The 18,706-nt window shown below is 43.6% G+C and overlaps 1 protein-coding gene across 1 annotated transcript in view; it reads left to right on the plus strand.

Moving 5' to 3' along the window:
* The first annotated feature begins 13,275 nt into the window (after nt 1–13,275).
* The window catches only part of NDUFA10 (NADH:ubiquinone oxidoreductase subunit A10), a 200,055-nt gene continuing 194,624 nt past the window's right edge, over nt 13,276–18,706 (plus strand). The window contains exon 1 of the mRNA XM_086956253.1: nt 13,276–13,465. Within this exon, the coding sequence (XP_086812379.1) occupies nt 13,412–13,465 (54 nt within the window). The 5' untranslated portion in view covers nt 13,276–13,411. The remainder of the gene's footprint in view (nt 13,466–18,706) is intronic.

Consider the following 18,706-nt stretch of genomic DNA (forward strand, 5'->3'; position numbering starts at 1 on the left):
ACATGACTAACAGTGTGACTAGTAAAGCACATGAGAGTTCAACCTGCATCGTAAAAGCATGCAGTACGGTCGCAAACCAGACCGAGATGAAAACTATTCATGAGAGAGAGAAACTAATAATGTTAATACATTTACGACCAATAGCGTGTTATGAAAAATCTATAAATGCCATAATGTGTGACGTAATGATGTAGGCTTTAGCAAAAATGATTATGAAAATGTTAAAATAAATGTTCATTTAGTGAATAAAATGGATTAACATGAATTGAAAATGAATAACATGATTTCTGCTCACGTAGCAGAAACTGTCATGAAAACCTGGAATTTCAATATGTCGAGAGACAATGTAATTTATTAAAGATTTGCAAATGTTTTTTTGTAATTATTATTTTTTTAAATCTTTTTATTTTACAAAAAGAACAACAAGTGTGGTCATCACACACAAGGCACACATTTGGTACATGATTTCTACATGAGATTTACAGGAATTACAGTTCCGTCCGCGCACATCTAATCACAGGATTAAGTCTACTGTTTCTAAGATCATAAGGCAATTAGCTCGTCATTAGGGGCAATCAGGGGTGGTTCACATATATTTCCCAGGTAGTCATTCCAATTGACCACACCGCCACCCACTTCCGTGGACATCCCCGGGCCACATATACCGTCTTCTCCTGAACCATACTTCAGTCCATATCCTTCTTTCAGGAGCTGAGTGTTGGTGGTGCAACAGCCCCCCATACCTTCGCAATATTCCTCTTTGCGATCACTAGGTCTAATGTAGCCCACAATTTGCCGTTTGATGACAGATCAGAGGGCTCCCAGATGTTAAGGAGGCACCTCTTAGCCTCAGGGCGCAGCTCCAACCCCACAGCTCGTACATACAATTGAGCACCCGAGACCAGTAGGTCTGTATCACTTGACATTCCCATAGTATGTGTAGGAAGGTACCAACCTCCCCACATCCACTGCGACAGAGTCCATCCTCACTACGACCCATCAGGACTAGCCTAGTGCCAGAGACTTAAACTCAATGCAGGATTTTCAGTTGGATCTGTCGCGGTTTTGCTGAGGAGTTAATGTTTAAGAAGAAAATAAAATGATATTTGCATGATAGTTTCCATGAATAGTATAATTGCAAGAGATATATAACCATCTTTATTCATTTTAATGTTTGATACCTTTCAGTAAATAATAATGTTTTATCAGGCTTTCTTGTAGGCCTCAACATGTATTTTTTCCCTTTCCATCATTTATTTCTCAATAAGACTAGAATATGCTGACATGACTGTACTGCTTGTGTGAAATGTTTTGCTGAAGTTTCTTTCTCTAAGTTTTGAATAAAGGACACCCTCACTGCTAGTACAAGTAGTGTTGACTTTATTGCAAGCTCAGAAGAGAGGAGAACGGACATGATAAAATACAAATGAACTTCCTAAATCCGAGGAGGAATGAAACTGAATTTATAGCAGAATAATGAAAAATTGACAATGGCATTACGTATAATTTCCAGATCAATTTGGTAAAGTAATGATCACCCCATGGACAGACCATAGACTTTGACCAATGGAAGTCATGCAAACTCTGCAAAATATACTTTTGTGGGAAGGAAATATGAATGATTGGAAGAATAATTGCACTGTGGAAAAGGACTGCGAGCGGGCTATTCTTGAAATTTTCCTATATGCCTGACATGCTGTCAGTCAGAACTCTGATTTCCCTGAACTGAACTCTCCTGACTACCCCTGCGCTTTGCCAACTGGTGAAGTCGAGCAGGCAAACCTTTCGACAGAAGTTACAAACTTAAAACATAAAAAAATTGAGAAAGTGTTTTAACACAAAGTGCTTAGGTAACTTGGTCATGTCAAATCAACATGATTTAAATTTCAAAGAAAACCATAGATTGTATGGGTAGTCACAAACTAGAGGCACAACTCAATTTTAAAAATTTAACCTGTAGTAGAAAATCTATACATCGCCAAGTAAACTTATGATTAATTTAAAAGCAAATGTCTTTGTAGAAGTTTGGACTTATCTCATATTATAGTTTTTAACCACGGACAATTGATATAGTTATTATATATTGTCCGGTTACATGTGAACCAAGTTTATAATATGACACAGTTATTGATAAAGAAACCATGTATATTGTTAAAACAACGAAACACTGACTTGTTACAGGTTTGTATTCCCAATTTATTGAAATGTTGGAAGTAAAAATGCGCTGCTTTTGTAGCAAATGCTGGACAGCATCACATGATGTGGGATAAACTTTCTTTGAAGTAGTGACCTGCATGATTGACTGGCTCTCTTCCGATTGCAAATTTGTTTTATTTCTTTTGTGTAAAAAAGACCAAAATGTAGTTAAATATATTTAATCCTCGGCGACCATGGAATGGAAAGAAACAAAATGGTTCAGTGGGACAATTTTGTTAGCCAGTCAATATAACCACTCTCTTAACATTTTAAGCCATTTATTCTCTAAAATAGGTATAGTGGACCACCCACACCTACTTACTGCGCTTATGGAGTAACACATAAACAGGAGTTGTCACGGTCTAAATCTAGAGGGGCCTGCTCTGCCTTTTTTCCTATCAGGAGTCAATAAAACAAGCACAATTGCTATAATTTTAATTTCTTCTGTGAGACAGAGAGACAGAGGTGTGCGTGTTGGGGGGAGAAGAGGGCAAGTACTATCGCAAAGCCCCTTCAATAGCTGTGAAGCATCGTTGTGTGTTCTTTGCATATCTTTTTGGCACAGTTGGCTATTCATGCACAGTTTGCTCTGTGAGCATTTTAAAGGCAGTTTCCAAACCACCATTGGAGTTTCTAAGCTGTTGTGTTGCAGAAAGGGGTACCTTCTGAAGGTTTTCTCGTTACACACGGATGAATGTTTTATTCTACTCATTTGTCACTCGGTGTTTCACTCATAAGGTACTGAAATGTCACACAAAAGCACCCTAAAAATAGGTAAATGTCACACACATGTAGCACTGGGTATATACAATTACCTACCTCGTCCTTCTTCCTTGCCACAGTCTTAACAGAATGAGTTACTCTGTGGCTCACTGACAGAATTTTCTCCTTCAGAAAAAACGAAAAATAAACTACCAAAATTGCCCCAGGAAGAGATCATTCCTGGCGAGATGTAGGCAGAGGCTACACATAGCATTTCCTGTTTCTTTATAGTGTGCACGAGGAAAGTTTGCTTCTTAAGGTAAGTCAGTGAATTTGTGTTTTTATTTAAAATATGTTTCAGCCTGCTGTAGTGGCTGAATAATGTATTTTTTTGGGCAGCCTCTCCCGCTGAGCTTTTGGGGAGGCGGCCTGTTCTTATCCTGCAAGCCGCTGCTGCCCTGCTGAGGGTTCAGCTCTGCTTATGTTTGCTCCCTTGGGGGCACCGTATTTGGTTATTAAACTGGAGAGGTGGCCCCGCTATCCAAGGGAAAAGGGCACTACTAAACAGTAGAGAGAATGTAGCTTTCCCTTGGAAAGCAATTATCTAAGGCACTCAGACTCACTCACATACCATACAATCAATACATACAATACTAGTCCAGGTCAAAGGTTGAACCAGCCCCACCTATTAATGTACCACCAAGCTAGAGATATGGCGATAAAGGATTGTTTTAATTTCTAAAAAACAAGTCATAGTTTCACAGTGCGTTTTGAATAAGTGAAAGCACATAAACATATAAAATTCATGTATAGCATGTAATACACAATAAGACATAATATGTTTTGATATTAAAAACCTGACAGAATATTCACAATAATAAACAACAACAAAAAGAACACATATATGAATGGGAGACCCTTTTTGCACAGTTCTGAACAAGCTGTTGCCTAGACTTATCCAAAGCTCTACATCAACTTTGCATACTGGCGAGTATTCAAATCTACATCTTCCCCAGATGCCTTGTGGTTGGCTTCAGAAGTGCTCTGCGTCGACGCGTTTCGGAGGTGAGTCACTTTATTTAAAAACCACCTTCCTCAGGGCAAAAATATAAAAGGGATTTGTATCTCCCTCCTTGGAATATTAACAATATATGTAATCTATAGGGGAAGGAAACATAAAAGAAAGGAATTTTAGTTTCTATATTTTCTGTTCCACTATCCCACCCTCCAATCAAGAGATGTTCTGCTAATCTAAACCAGAGACTAAAAACCGCACTCCAAATTTATGCTATATTTCCCTATTTTTTTTAAAACAATCCCATTGCACTTGATCTCTTTCAGTGGTTACTTAAAGTCCAAAAAAAGTTTCTTTATTCTACGATCACACTCAACACCCATACAGATTCATCTAATTATTTATAAAAAAGGGCAACACTCACCACTCTTAGTGAAGTGTTTCTATTGATTTGGAAAATTGTGGTAGCATTGAGAAACTCCTACACTACAGATAACCACTTCCTAATTTAGTGGATTTATTTCACCAACTATTTCCAAATCAATGGAAACACTTCAGGCAGTATCGCCCTCCTGTAACAAAATCGGCCACACCCAGACCTAGCAAACAGCTCGGCCACGCAGTTTGCCAAGGCCCGTTTCTGTTCTCAGTCCGACCCTGATTACATAGCCTGGTGAGGAACATGCCCGGGCTCCCATTCCCCATCTGAGTGCTGAACCATGGCGCTCAAACCAATCACAACGCTGCATTGCAGCATTGTGATTGGATTAGGGGAGGGAGCCTGCGTCTTTCATGGCTCCTGCCATGGAGACACGACGAGGGACTACGAAGGAGAGGCAAGGAGGTGTTTGTTTTTGTATTTTGTCAACCCCAGCCACCCTGTCGCCCTCCACTCTTATTCCCTGCCAGCCGCTACTGGACCAGGATCCCTCGCTCGCCACTGACGCTGCCTCTGATGTGATCTTTGGGAGGCAATGTTTTGTTGTTATCAAGGGTCGCAGTTAATGGGGTCCACATTTGGCATTAGGTGACCGACGCGCTAATAGGGCCAGCACCAGCGGTTAAAATTACATTTATATTTAGTGGCGTAGCCTGTGGTTGTTAGGCAAAGGCTGAAACAGGAAGTAGGCCAATGGATAAAGAAAACGTTTTTTCCTGGCTATGTCTGTGCTAATGAGGGAAAACACACTTCCGAGAGAAATCATCAGGGGTCAGCAGGAGCCTGGTTGCAGTGCTTCACAAGATATAGAGGTTCTGCAACTAATGATTAACAAGGCAGCAGAGGCAGCTTTTGAAGCCAGAGAATGTCAGCCTCCCTTAAAGCTTTCTAAGCCTTCAGCCTCTGCTGTTCCTGATTCTGGAGATGAGGAGGTCAGAGGCGGATGCATTCAGGGTGCAGACTTAAAGGAGGTTCTGGCCCATATCAGAGAGAATCTAGAATTCCCTGATACCAGTGCAGTGTAGGATGAGGTCTAAAAAAATAATTACAGGTATAAGAAGCCAGAAAGTCTGCCAATCCATAAGGCCATTTGTGGATGATTATCTAGAAAATGGGTAGACCTAGAAAAGCCTGGCTTTCCAATATTTCTGGCTAAAAACATCTGCTGCATCAATATGCTGATGAATTTCCGACTACAGTGAAGGTTGATTCATTGATGGCTGGCCTGTCTTCCAGTGGCACTATCATTTCAGAAGATGCCTTCCTCCAGATCAGTTGGATAAGAAAGTGGAGGGGGAAGTTAAGTAGGCTTATTCCGCTATTAACTTTTCTATTTCTGCTTGTCCCTATGCTACGTACACTGCCCAGTCCTCATTATATGACTTCCAGGCCTTGGCAGAGGCACTGAATTGTGGTGGAGATACTTCCTCTATATTATCTTTAATGGAACAGGAGGTTGGGTTCCTGTCGGGGCTTATATTTGACTCTCTTTTGGCAGCAACGTCCAGTGCAGGTTCAGTAGTTGCAGTTCGACTGCATATTTGGATGCGATCCTGGAAGGCTGATTCCTCTCAAAAAGCCCTCCTTTCTCACCTTCCTTTCAATGATTCCAAGTTATTTGGTCCTCAACTGGAGGATATGATGAAAAGATCAGCGAAGGATCGTAAGCTGTTAACCCTAGTCAAATCTTCATTCAGAGGGAGAGGATTTGGGTTTTGCAAAGCCTTTGGAGTAACTGCCTCAAGTAAGGGTTCAGGTCAGCTGTTTCGTGGCAGGGGACATGGCTGTGGCATGCCCTTTCAGGGTAAATCCCTGCATCAAACTCGGTTCTTACGATCCAGTCAGCCCCCTGTAGTCCTACAGCAGGACAATCAAGGACCGGTGAGAGGTTGCCTTTCTTCCTATCTTGCATCTTGGGAAGCAGACGTTTTGGACACTTGGGTGTAAAGGGAAAGATACAGAATAACTTTTTCCTCCCTTACGGTGAAAGTGTTGATTCAGACCCCGATAACCCACAATTTAAGGAGAAAAGAGAAGCATTGGAAATGGGAATTCAGGACATTCTTGAAAAACCATTATGCCAGTCCTGAAGAACGAGTTAGGACAGGGCTGGTATTCCTGATTTTTTGGTTCAAAAACCCTGAGGAGATTTTCACCCAATACTGGATCTCAAGCATGGGAACTTTTTAATACCACACCAGAGATTCAAAATGGTGAGTCTTCAACATATCATTGCTCTAATCTACCCTGGCATGTGTATGGCATCTATTGATTTTCTGGATGCATATTTGCACATTCCTAATAACCTTTCCTCTCATACATTTCTCAGATTTTTTGCCTTGGCGTCGCACTTCCAGTTTTATGTCCTTTCTTCTGCACCTTGAGTCATTACAAAAACAGTGGCACCTTCAGTGGGAAACCTTCATTCCTTAGGACTGTTGGAATTTGAAAAATTTGGATGACTGGTTAATCTGTGACAATTCTCTTTCTAAGAGCTTGGAGACAGTTCAGCGAGTGTTTGTCTCTACACTGGTTCTTAATAAACCCCAAGAAGTCCATGTTGGTGCCTACACAAGAGATTCAGTTCATTGGAATCCTATTCAACTCGAGGGTACAAAAGAAGTTTCTCCCTCCAGATCGTCAGCAGAGACTGATGACCCATCTACGGAGCCTCTTGAGGCTTCAAAGGGATCCCAGCAAGAGAATGACTGAGCCTGCAGAGGGACATGTCAGCCTCAATATTTCAGGTTCCTTGGACTCGACTTCACACTTATTTCATCTACTGAACCATCTCCTGTCCCTGTGGGATCCCATGTCTCACATTTATGAGTTTCTGGTTCAGGTCACACCAAAATAGCCCTGAAGTTGCAGTGGTGGTTGACTCCTTCAAACCTGGCCATGGGTGTTCCTTTCAGCCACCCCTTATCCATTGACAATCACAGCAGATGGCAGCAGTGTTGGATGGGGCGCAGCGTTGGGGACCCTATTGGCTCAGGGGTTGTGGACAATTCCAGAGTTGATGAGATCTCCAAATTGGAAAGAGCTGGGGGCAGTGCTAAAGGCCCTTCTAACCCTTGCTCCCCACATTTGCCACCCTGCAGTACAGATCAAAACAGACAACCAGGTCTCAAGGACTCATATCAACCATCTAGTGGCCCGCAAAACTCTGACTCACTCTCACACCAACAAACCAGGCCCGCTACCTCAACATCATCCTTGACAGCAAGCTTACCATGAAACGACAGATCAACGCAGTCTCCTCCGCCTGCTTCCACACCCTCTGCATGCTCCAAAGAATCTTCAAATGGCTCCCCATCGGCACGAGAAAAACCGTCAATCAAGCCCTAGTTATCAGCAGGCAGGAATATGGCAACACACTATATGAGGAACCACCACCGACCTCATCAAGAGAGTACAAACGATACAGAACTCAGCACCCAGACTCATCCGCAACCTGCATAATTGGACCCACATCACCCAACACCTTAGGAACCTTTACTGGCTCCCCATTCAGAAAAGATGCTAATTTACACACGCCTACAAAGCCCTCCACGACCTTGGACCAGCATACTTTAACCACTGCCTGAACTTCCACCAATCGCCCAGAGACCTTCGCTCGGCCACCCTCACCCTTGCACAGACCCTGTGCATCAGCCGAAGCAACAGCAGAGGCATTCCTTCTCCTACCTTGCTGCCAAATCCTGAAACGTCCTTGCCCTCCTTCTCAGGACATCATCCTTGCTGGAGGAATTCAGGAAGAAGACCTGGCTTTTCAACTGAGCCCAGAGTGCCAGGATACCCTCACGGTGATTAACTGTGCTATACAAATCCCAACTGATTGATCTTCCGGGGTACCCATTTTCAGCTCCTGGTTGCTCATGCAGTGCAGATAGGCTCTTGGGACGATGAGAACTTACTGTCTATGACTGCAATTTATCTTCCGGGGAGGGAGAATGGGCATGCAGACCTTTTGAAGTATGCCATCCCCTCTTTGGTCACCCTGAGTCTGTCTCCCTACATGTTTCGAGAATGTGCACGAAGGTACGGCATTCCACTGGCTTGACCTTTTTGCTTCTTATAAAAATGCTCTTCTTCTCAACTTCTGCTCCCTTCTTCCATTTAAGAAGGCACGGACAATGGATGCAATGAGTGAGCAGTGGCCTCCAGGTCTCTTTTATGCCCTTCCCCCTAACTAGTAAGGTTCTTAAGAAGAACTTTTGGGAGGTGGTCGAAATTCTACTGTTGGTTCCCTATTGGAAGAGGAGCCCATGATTCACTTGGTTAATCCATCTGGTGGATCTTCCCCCTTGTCCCCTTTCCCATCTGACACTGCAGTCTTCTAGATTCATAGAATGTCTGGGAGTATTAAGATTCAAAGGCAGAGGTTTATCTCTTCAAGTTGCTTCCCAGAAATTGCTGTCTCTATTCAGAATTCCTGGAAAAAGTAGTACCCTTAGGGCAGAGTTCTTCAATCTGTGAGGCACACCCCACTGGGGGGGCGCGGCATCATCTTGAGGGGGGCACGCACTCCACATTAAAATCTCACCTTCCCACCGTCCCATGTCGCAAGTACATTTGCGACTTGCCATACTCTTGTAATTTAAAGAAAAACGTTTTCCTGCTGTCTTCAGTTCTCTTGGCGACTCTGATTATGTGATAGGGTCTGGTCCAAACCTGCCTCCCAGACACTGACGTGCAGGCAGGTGCACATGGCCCTTAGGACCCCGCCCCCCGCCTCCTCTCCCCCGTCGTGTGTTTCAGACGGACTGAGACAGCTTCCTGGGAACACACACAGCCGCACTGAGTACTTCACAGGTCTTTTAAAGACCATTTGCTTGTTGAAGACAGCTTTGTTCTTTTTTCACTACTTCTTAGAGCCCCTGCATCTCCACTCTGCCTGTTGATGGAATAATCAGCTCCCCCTGAAATATTTGCAGGTAACATTGGCTCCCCTTGTGTTGTTAAGAAATGACAGCTATTACGAACAGTAAGAAAAGATGCCCTCTGCGGCACAAAAATAGCACACGTGCATACACACAGTGAGCCTGACTGTTTTCTATTTAAGTAAAAAGTAAAATGAGTTATTTTGTGCCTCACATCGCCCGATCAAATGGCTGAGATATATTAATCTGCAAATACAGATCAGAGCCCAGTGGATGAAAACACTCAGGTGCAGCTGCCCTAGCGCAGTTACATGATGAAAATGTACTTCTGTGTATTTTTCTGACTGCTGTGCCAGCCCCATTCTTTACCTCAGAAATGTCTTTGATCCCATGGTCACATATTCGATTCCCTTTAGGTCAACTCAGCCATACATGTTTCTGAGGTTGATAAAATGATAGCCGTTTACTTGAGTAGCAAAGACGAGATGTCACTTTGTCAAAGGCCATGTGATGTCTCTTCCTGTGTTGTCACTGGGGTCAGAGTTCTGGTGGTCTTGCTTTTGCCCTCCAAGCAGATCTAAGAGGTATGCCCAACAGCTGCGCAACATGTACATCCAAGTCGTTTTAGCAGAGGACAATGGTGACTGCCAACCCATCTTTTCAGTGAGGTTAAAATTGTGTACAATCTTTCAATCACCAAAGCACCTATGCCTGCTGGATGTTTGTACTCCAGATGCAGGTAGTACAGCTAGATGCCTGACAAGGCAAAAACTGATTTTAGCCCTCGTACTAACTGCCATTCATGGTCCCATTGGAAGCAGCAGAAGGCACTATATGAAGGTAGCAGAGTAAGGCCTGAAAATGGAGTAGGAAGAGGAGAAGCCAGGCCTTCTGGGGGAGAGCAGGTCCACTACTAGTTGGTCACTGGTGTTGGGCAATTGGATGTATGTAGATTCAATCAAAATCAAAGATTAGGGAGTATAGAGGTAGTGCTCCTAAGAGTACTGTGGTGGATACATCCTCCAAACAAATTTTAATGAAACAAAAGGAACCACCTTAAAGGGGATGCAAGGCATACACAATGTTTGTTAAAATACCCCTCACACACCAAAAGGACCCTTGGTGTCATGCTTCATCATCGGGGTCTTCCCGCCCGCTGCGGGACGGGGCGTGCTGCGACAAGCGACTGCGCTGGAGCACTGATATTTGTAAGTGCTATGTGAGGTGTACTTGTTGTGAGTGAAAAAAGGGTCAGGGGTGGAGGAAAAAGTGATGCTAAAAAATACCTAGCCTTATGGACTAAAAAAACTTTATTCGGTCATAGGCTGGTATTATTAAAAACGTGTGTGGATGGAGAGATCACACTAGTAATGTGCGTTCTCTCCTTTGGGTGTCAACCTTTTCTTCAACGTGCATTATCTGTGGAAGTAATTAAGAAAGGCTGGTCAGTAAGGAGCTCCACAAGCGATACAGTTAGGACATTTAAGTAATGGCAGATTGCTTTCTACCATGAGATAAGACAGTTCCTTTTTTGTGATAAGCTAGTTTGAGGTTCACTCACAAAGTTAGTCTTCTTGCAATGGGAATGGTGCTAAACCCTGTTTGTCCAACAGCTCTTCTGTTTTTAGATAACGCTAAAGAGAGTACAAAAAATACCTGGTAGCACTGCTGTATTATTTGTTCTTCCAGAGGAATGAGCAGTTGAAGGCATAGCTTTTCAATAATGTTAGGGGCGTGTGAATCTGAGATTTACTAACAAGCATTAAGGTGTACCCAACTAAAAGGATAGGGCAAGCTGGAGCTCCTAGACAGTGGTAACAGGCAGGGTTAGGAGCGTGCATTTTCAGATATTTTGAAAAGTACGCCCAGTCAGCATTGGAGCTCAGTGAGATAGTTTTGACTATGTTGTCCACTGTAGTCCATGTCCTCTTTACAGCAATGTAGGGCAGAAAGGCCCCGGAGAGAAGCTAGCATAACCCAAACTTTACATCAACAGACCAGGCTTAGGGTGAGCAGCGGCAGCAGAGTTTTTAGTAGCCCAGGCACAGAAGCAGAATATGTTTGGAAAGATTGAGGAATCAGGGAAAGCAGGCTAGATAAAAGTATCAATTTGCAGAAAAAGCTGCAGAATACCGAACAACGTGCAATAATAAGGCTTCTAAACCTCCAGGAAGGGAAAGTTTGGAAGTTCCTGAACAATTAAACTGGTGAACTCCATGGTGATCTATATAGCAAGGAGCCAATGATCTCTTTTTCTTTCTCCTTTTTAATAAAATATATAGAAATGGTTTCACAAATCTAACGATAAGAACATTATGTGCAAGGATTAATGTGCTGAACGAAATTGTAATTAGTTTTTTTCTACTGAGATGTACAATGCCCATTGTTAAGCTTCAAGCAGTAAAGTTTTGAGCTAATGTTTCTTAGTGGCTGTGGATGTAATAGGTTCAATCAGTTATTTGCCAGATATGGTATGGGATATGTGGATTGCGGTTGATTATGTAGTGTACCAGATTCCAGGAATTTCTGACAGGTGGTGGGGGAGGGGGCCAACATAAAAAAAAAAATCAGATGGGGGGGCGGGGCAACCTAAAAAAGTTTGAAGAACTCTGCCTTAGGGTTTATGATATGCATTGTGGAAATTTTTCTTCCTGGTGTTCAGCCACGGTTTGTTATTCGTAACATGTGAATGGGAGAGTATTCTTGAATTTCTGCAGGATTTTTTTTGTTGGGGTTCTCAGTGTCTACCCTCTGTAGACAATGGGCTCTTATTAGAGCCCCTACAGATCCCTTTCTGTCGCAGTTGTGTACGTCATTTATGTATTTTCCATCTTAAAAGGCCAGTGATTCATTCTCCAGGACCTCCCTGGGACCTCCCTTTAGTTCTGACCTCCCTTCAGGGTCCTCTATTTGAGCCTTTCCCTTCTGTTTCTATAAACATTTCTAACATTGAAAGTGTTCTTCCTGGTGGCTGTTACGTCAGGACAATGGTTGGGGGAGATCGGGCTCTCCTTTTTAACAAGCCGTTCTTCAGATTCAAGCAGGTTCTCAATCCAGATGCTGCGTTCATTCCTAATACCTTCAGTTTGTCATACTTCTTAGGATTTGGCTGTTCCTGCTTTTTTCCGTATTCCTTGACCAGAGCAGGAAATGGCATGGCATACTCTGGATTTAGTCAGGATATTGGCTGTTTATTTAGAAAGTACTGCTTCTTTTAGAAAATCAGACGTTTTGTTTGTTTGCTTTGGAATTGGTAACAAGGTTCAGCGGCTTTCAGTTTCCACTACACCACTGGGTTAAAACGGTTAACATCGTGGCCTATCAAGCAGCAGGGACTGCCCTTTCTGAGGGTATATACAGGGTCAGTCAACAAGAGATTTCCTCTTCTTGGGCTGCATTCAAAGGGTCTTACCTCATAGACATTTGTGCAGCTTCTACATGGGCTAGTCCTAATACTTTCATTTCTCATTATTGATTAAGTATGGGTGATTTGTTTTCTTCCTCTTTTGGTACAGCAGTCATATCAGCGGTACAATAATGTCTGTATTCTATTTTTATAAATTCATGGCGTTTTGCATCTAACACTTGTGTATGGATCAATGTCCTTGCCGCTTGGTTTGTGGCTTGGGTGTACTGGTGTGTGTAGGCTCCGCCTCTTTATTGTCAGGATCTCTTCCTAGAGCCAATTTGGTAGTTTACTTTTTGTTTTTCCTGAAATGGTTAATTCTATCTGTGAGCAACTGAGTAGCTCATTCTGTTAGGAGCGTGTCGAGGAAGACTCTGATTCGAAGTAATAGCAACGAAGGTCACTGGGAAGTAACCTAGACATTTACGATTGCATGCAAACTGAAAGCTTAGCAGCTAGGTACACTCTTGTAGAGGCATATAGTACGAGATCTGAAAAACAAATAATCCCCCATTCTTAAAAAGTTGCCCTGTTTTCGAATGTGTTAAAAATGTAACAGCGACAGAATTTAATTTTTTTCCCAGTAGGCGTAAGTAATTATAACACAATACTTCTCAAATAAGTAAACAGGCTTGAAGCAGTCGGCACTGCAGCTGCCTCGTCCGCGCCCCCTTCGTAGGCTGAGGCGCGCAACTTTGACGTCACTTCAGGGCGCCGTTCGCAGGTTGTCCCTGGCTCCGCTGGAAGGACGGGAGGAAGCAGGAGACAACATGGCAGTGGCATTGACAACTTTCAGGGCAGCCGGGGGTGCCCTTCTGGGAGCGGTGAGAAGGGGAAAGAGAGGGAGGGAACGGGAAAAGAGAGGGAGGGAACGGGGAAAGAGGCAAATAGCCTACAGAGCTCAACAGTTGCTGAGGATTTGGTTTTCAATCTCGGTGTGGTACACTATCGCGAGTGAGCATGTCAAGGTCTTAAGGGGGTGATTGAAGTTGCTTTATTGACTGAGTGACACTTGTCCAATAACTGTGTGAGTTCGGCCCTCCTGTCGCTCGCTTCAGTGTGAGCTGGTATGTGCCTCGACACTATGTCTGCTCCTAGGTGAGATACTACCCCTGTGGCTAAGGCAATTTATTCCCGCTGCGCAGCCCTACCTTTTAACTGCAAACTAGGTGCCTTCAAATATTGATGGAAAGCCTGTCAGCCGTTAGGAATGTTATTGCCACTAGACTATCACAGCCAACCAGACCATGCTAACCCGCCTCCTTCGTAGTCCCCACTTTACAGTGCTTTTCTATTTGCCATTGCTGCCAATCTTAACGAAGCCTGACTGTCTTCCAAACAGGAGCGAGTTATGGTAATTGGGACGATGGCTTGGGGTCAGGTGGACTCAACTCTAAATTGAATTAGGGAATGATTTGACTAGAGAATCGAGTACAAACTCTAATTTGGAGACATCAGCCTAGGTAAATGTAAGGCGTGTAGTGTGACCTAATGTGTGTGGTTAATTTATTGCGCTATAACAACCCGGATCGTTACAGATGCATAAAACATGCATCATTATCAACCAGGGGTTCATAATGGTGGGGATTGAAATAGCATAAGGGTATAGGATGAGTAGCATGTTGGACTGATGTGTTGCATAAACACATCCAGTTTTTTGTTTCACCTACAGACCGCTTTGGATGGTTGTTGTCGAAGACCTATTGTCTACAGTACATAATGCCCCTACCATTATAACTAAAAGATCCTGGTGAAACAGCATGCTTGAATCAGCCGTATCACGCAAAGCGATCGCACAAGCACATTGACTTTTTTGATTATTTGATTTTTATCAATTTGTCCAACTGTAGATCGGAGCATATTGCAAATCAGTTACATAATTTGACGTAGTTTAAACACTAGGTGCAAAAATGTCCCCTCCATAAGCCTTGACGTAACGTAGTGAATGCATAGCACCAACGTAAACAAGTGTCCACAGGTGTATTTGTATTTTCAAATGAGTTAAAATACATTTGTGATCTCAATAAAAGATGGGATTCAGAGCAAACAGTCCATTGTGTCAAAAGAAGTCCACGTAGGGGAGAATTGTTATGGTTTAACTTTGTTTATTAGTATTATTATAATGATGATGATGTTCCATATACACTGGCCAGTGGGGTGACTTAAAAATGTCTGAACAAATTTAAACACCCCATGTACCCACCCAAACACCCCTCTCCAGCCCCGTACCCTTTGCTGCTTCAGACTAGGGATGTAGTTTGCATCAAAAATCATTACAGTGAATGAGGTTAGGATGTCCTCCACTGCGGACCTCTGGTCTATAGTGCGGTACTGTGGACATGGTGTGGAGTATGGTGTTGTGAGAGGTGAAGCACCCTCAAGTACTTAGGGCATGTGATTTCCCTAAACTCATGCAAAAGGAATGCTCTGCAAGGTCCCCAAGTTTTCTCAAAGTGGGCCACCCTCTCCTTCAGCCTGGCTGAGATTTGTGCTGTCCCCAGGAGTTTCTGCAGTCTGTTGAGCCATGCGCTGTAGTTTGGCTTTGTGTCCGTTCCCCAAACAGCTGTGATCTCCTGTAGGCTGCAATAGAGCCAAGGAAATTGTAATGCCTCTTACTAATCTCAATAGGTAAGTTGGCCTGTTAGGTAAACCTAGGCAAATGTATGCTGAGCATTGTAGGATATCTGTAGAAAAGATGGCATTTATACTAGTTATTACTTATTGCAAGTCCCGGGGAGTTTAGGAGGTGTGTCATTGTTACAATACTCCCACACCCCCTGCCAGCTGTCTGTAGATTACATAGAGTTCCAGCTATGTATGCAAGCTGGGGTGTAATATCAATACAGTGTAGTTTTTGTCAGGGCCTTCTTGCCTTTACTGCTCAAGGCACAGGTACATTTTCTATAAAACAAAGTCCATCCATTCCTTATCCATGTGTGAATACTCCAGTTCTATGTTCCACTTTTCTGTGCTTGAGATTTCGCTGAGGAGCCATTTTTTGAATGGCTTTTCTAAATGTACAGTAATATGTGCTTGTCATCATGGTTGGTGAAGACCCATTTCTCAAACAGGGTCAGCTGTATTGTCTTGGGATTTGATAGATGGCTGGGTCACCCAGTGTCTGATTTGTAGATAGTGTATGCACTCATTCTCCAGGATACCATAGCTGGACTTCAATTGATTGAAGGTTTGCAGGCTCTCCACGTCATGAAAATCTTTTACCCTCTAGAGATCTGCTAGTCTGCAAATTTATTACAGGTTAATGTGGGGTAAATTCTGGATTATTTGTTATCGGTGTCATTGGGGAAGGCTTAGTTGTAAGACCCTTGCTTACTCCCACCCTGTCCCACACTTCTAATGTGGCACTAGTGAATGGGGAAGATTACACCTCAGTGACTGCGTAAGAGTACACTTCTGCTTCCTGGTTAACCAAGGGACCTTCCATGTATGGATACCTGCAATGTGCTTGTTAATAAAGCACCAATGTTTCTCAGAAATGGGCCGATGCCACTCTACCATATGACACAGTTGTGCTGCCATGTAGTAGTGCATTGGATGCCAGGCTCCCTTCATAAGTGGGAGAGAAGCTGGTCTTCTCGGAATTTTTGCTTTCTGCCCCCCCTCGTCCCCCATAAGCTCTCAACAAGTTTCTGTACCTTGTTGATCAGTCCTGGAGGTTGTTGCAGTGGTAATGTCTGTGTAAGGTATAGTATATGCTATGTGTCCAGCAACCACAATCTTCCCATTTGCCAACTTTGCAGATATTTACTGGCTTGGTGTAGAAGGCCATTGTAAGTCTGTGTAGAAGTTCTATCAGTAGTAGACAAACCTTGATTCCCAAATAGTGTATGTGTTCGTCGCCCAGGCGATGGTGGAATTGTTTTTGTAGGGTGTTGCAAGTTTCCTGGGACGCAGTGAGACTTTGAAATTTGTGATTTCTGTGTGTTCATTTTAAATACAGATGCTAGGCCAAATACCTGTAAGTCATGTAGGATAGCTGAGATAGAGCACTGTGGGTTAGTTAATGTTATGAACACATCTTCAGTGTAAAGAGTGACTTCTGCTCCTGGCTTCCCATTGTGACCCCACCCCCCTATCAGCGGATTTGAGTGTATGGCTACCGCCTCCATATAGAACGCGAAGAGCAGTGGGGATAGGAGGATGCCCTGCCTCTTACCTATACGCACCTTGCGGGTTGATGAAAGCACGCCATCGATGATAACTGTGCTGCACATGTACCCACTGGGTGTCCATTTCTTGAACTTGTGGTCGAGGCCCACTTTGTTTAGTACCTCTTAATGGAAGGAGTAGTTCACTCAATCAAATGCCTTTGCAGCATCAATAGAAAGCAGAACGTTCGGTGCCTCCGCCTTAGCAGTTTTGATGAGAATGTGCAGTGTTCTTTTAGTGTTAGCACTACATCCCATTTCAGGTATAACCTGCTTATAATGTGCAAGCCTCTGTGTAAAGATCTTGGCATTCAAATAAATAAGAGATATCGGCCTGTATGATGCACAACGCTTCAGGTCTTTGTCTAGTTTATGTATTAGAGTGATAATCACCTCATTCAGAGTAGGTGTAACGGTGCCTGTCATGGTGAATGAGCTGTATAGCTGGGCGGGGCAGCACGTTTTATAAAATATTTTTGCAAAGCCACCTGGGTGTGGGGCCTTGCCAGGACATAACTTGGCTATCCCTAAGATAACCTCTGTGACAGCAATATGCTTCTGTAATGTAGTGGCCTGTTGAGTTGAGGTACTGCTAAGATTCTAGGTTAGACAGCGGTATAGAATCTGCAGCGTACAGCTCTGATTAAAAATGACAGAAAGTTTCTGCAATTCCTTCATTTTCCTTTGTCTTGTCTGCCTGGTAATTGTTGATTTGTTCTTTAGCGTCTGTGTTATAGCCCTCGGTTTACAGGCTAGCAGTCTGCCAGCCCTGTTTCCCCGCTCTGTAACATTGCTGACAAAGACGTAGTAAAGCTAATTCTGCTCTGTCCACTTACACAGCTTTGAGTTGCTGTGTAGAATGGGCTAATTGTCACAAAAATTTACGTGAACCTGAGCGATAACGGCTATGTTCTAATTCTTTCGCAAAGACAAGATTATGGATGGAGTGCTGAAACTTTTCAACCACTCGTCCCCAGTCATGAGATCTGGGTTTAATCCATCATTCTTTAGCTCACTATGCCACCCCAGTTTGGAGCCAGCCATATGCAAATCAGTCTTGACCCTGCTCCTCACAGGAAAAGTCCAGCCTGAACTGCCAAGCCTGGTCCTTCCTGGGCTGTAAACAAGGATCCTGGGACCAGTTCGAGGTATCACCCTTCATCTGCCAGGCTCGCATGAATTTAGTGGCACGGGACCCACAACTGGGAAAACCCATGGCCATTTAGAGCAAACACTGCAAGATGATGGACGGCATGCTGAAAATTTTCAACCACACATCCCCATTCAAGAGATCTGCATTTAATTCATTGTTCTTGTAATCACTATGCCACCCCCGTTTGGACCCAGCCATATGCGAATCAGTCTTGACCCTGCTCCTCCTGGGAACAGTCCAGCCCGAACGGCCGGGCCAGGTCCTCCCTGGACCAGAAACCAGCATCCTGGGACCAGTTTTGAGGATGGATTTGGCCCAGATCTGTGATTGGGGTGAATGTTTAACAATGTTCAGCATTCTGTCCATTATCTTTTTGTATTGCAATTTTCGCCATAGGTGGGATGAGTGTGCCCATACGTGGGTCATGTGCTCACTACGCCACCGGATTCAAGCTAGCCTGACTGATGAGGGGTGATACCCCGAAACCGGGCTCAGGATGCTTGTTTTCCGGTCCAGGGAGGACCAGCCTGGTAGTTCCAGCTGGATTGTTCCTATGGGGAGCAGGGTCAAGACATATCATCATAAGCTTGGTTCCAAACTGGAATGATGCTGCAAGCAAACAAAATTATAGATTTAGGAATTGATCTGTGACAGGGGTGTAAATGTTTGACAATGTTCAGCATTAGTCGATCATATTTTTGTGTTCCTATCTTCTGATTCTTTCACTTGTTTTCCAGCTCTGT

Source organism: Lissotriton vulgaris, chromosome 2_1 (genome assembly GCF_964263255.1).
Source record: "Lissotriton vulgaris chromosome 2_1, aLisVul1.2, whole genome shotgun sequence".
NCBI classification, from domain to species: Eukaryota; Metazoa; Chordata; class Amphibia; order Caudata; family Salamandridae; genus Lissotriton; species Lissotriton vulgaris.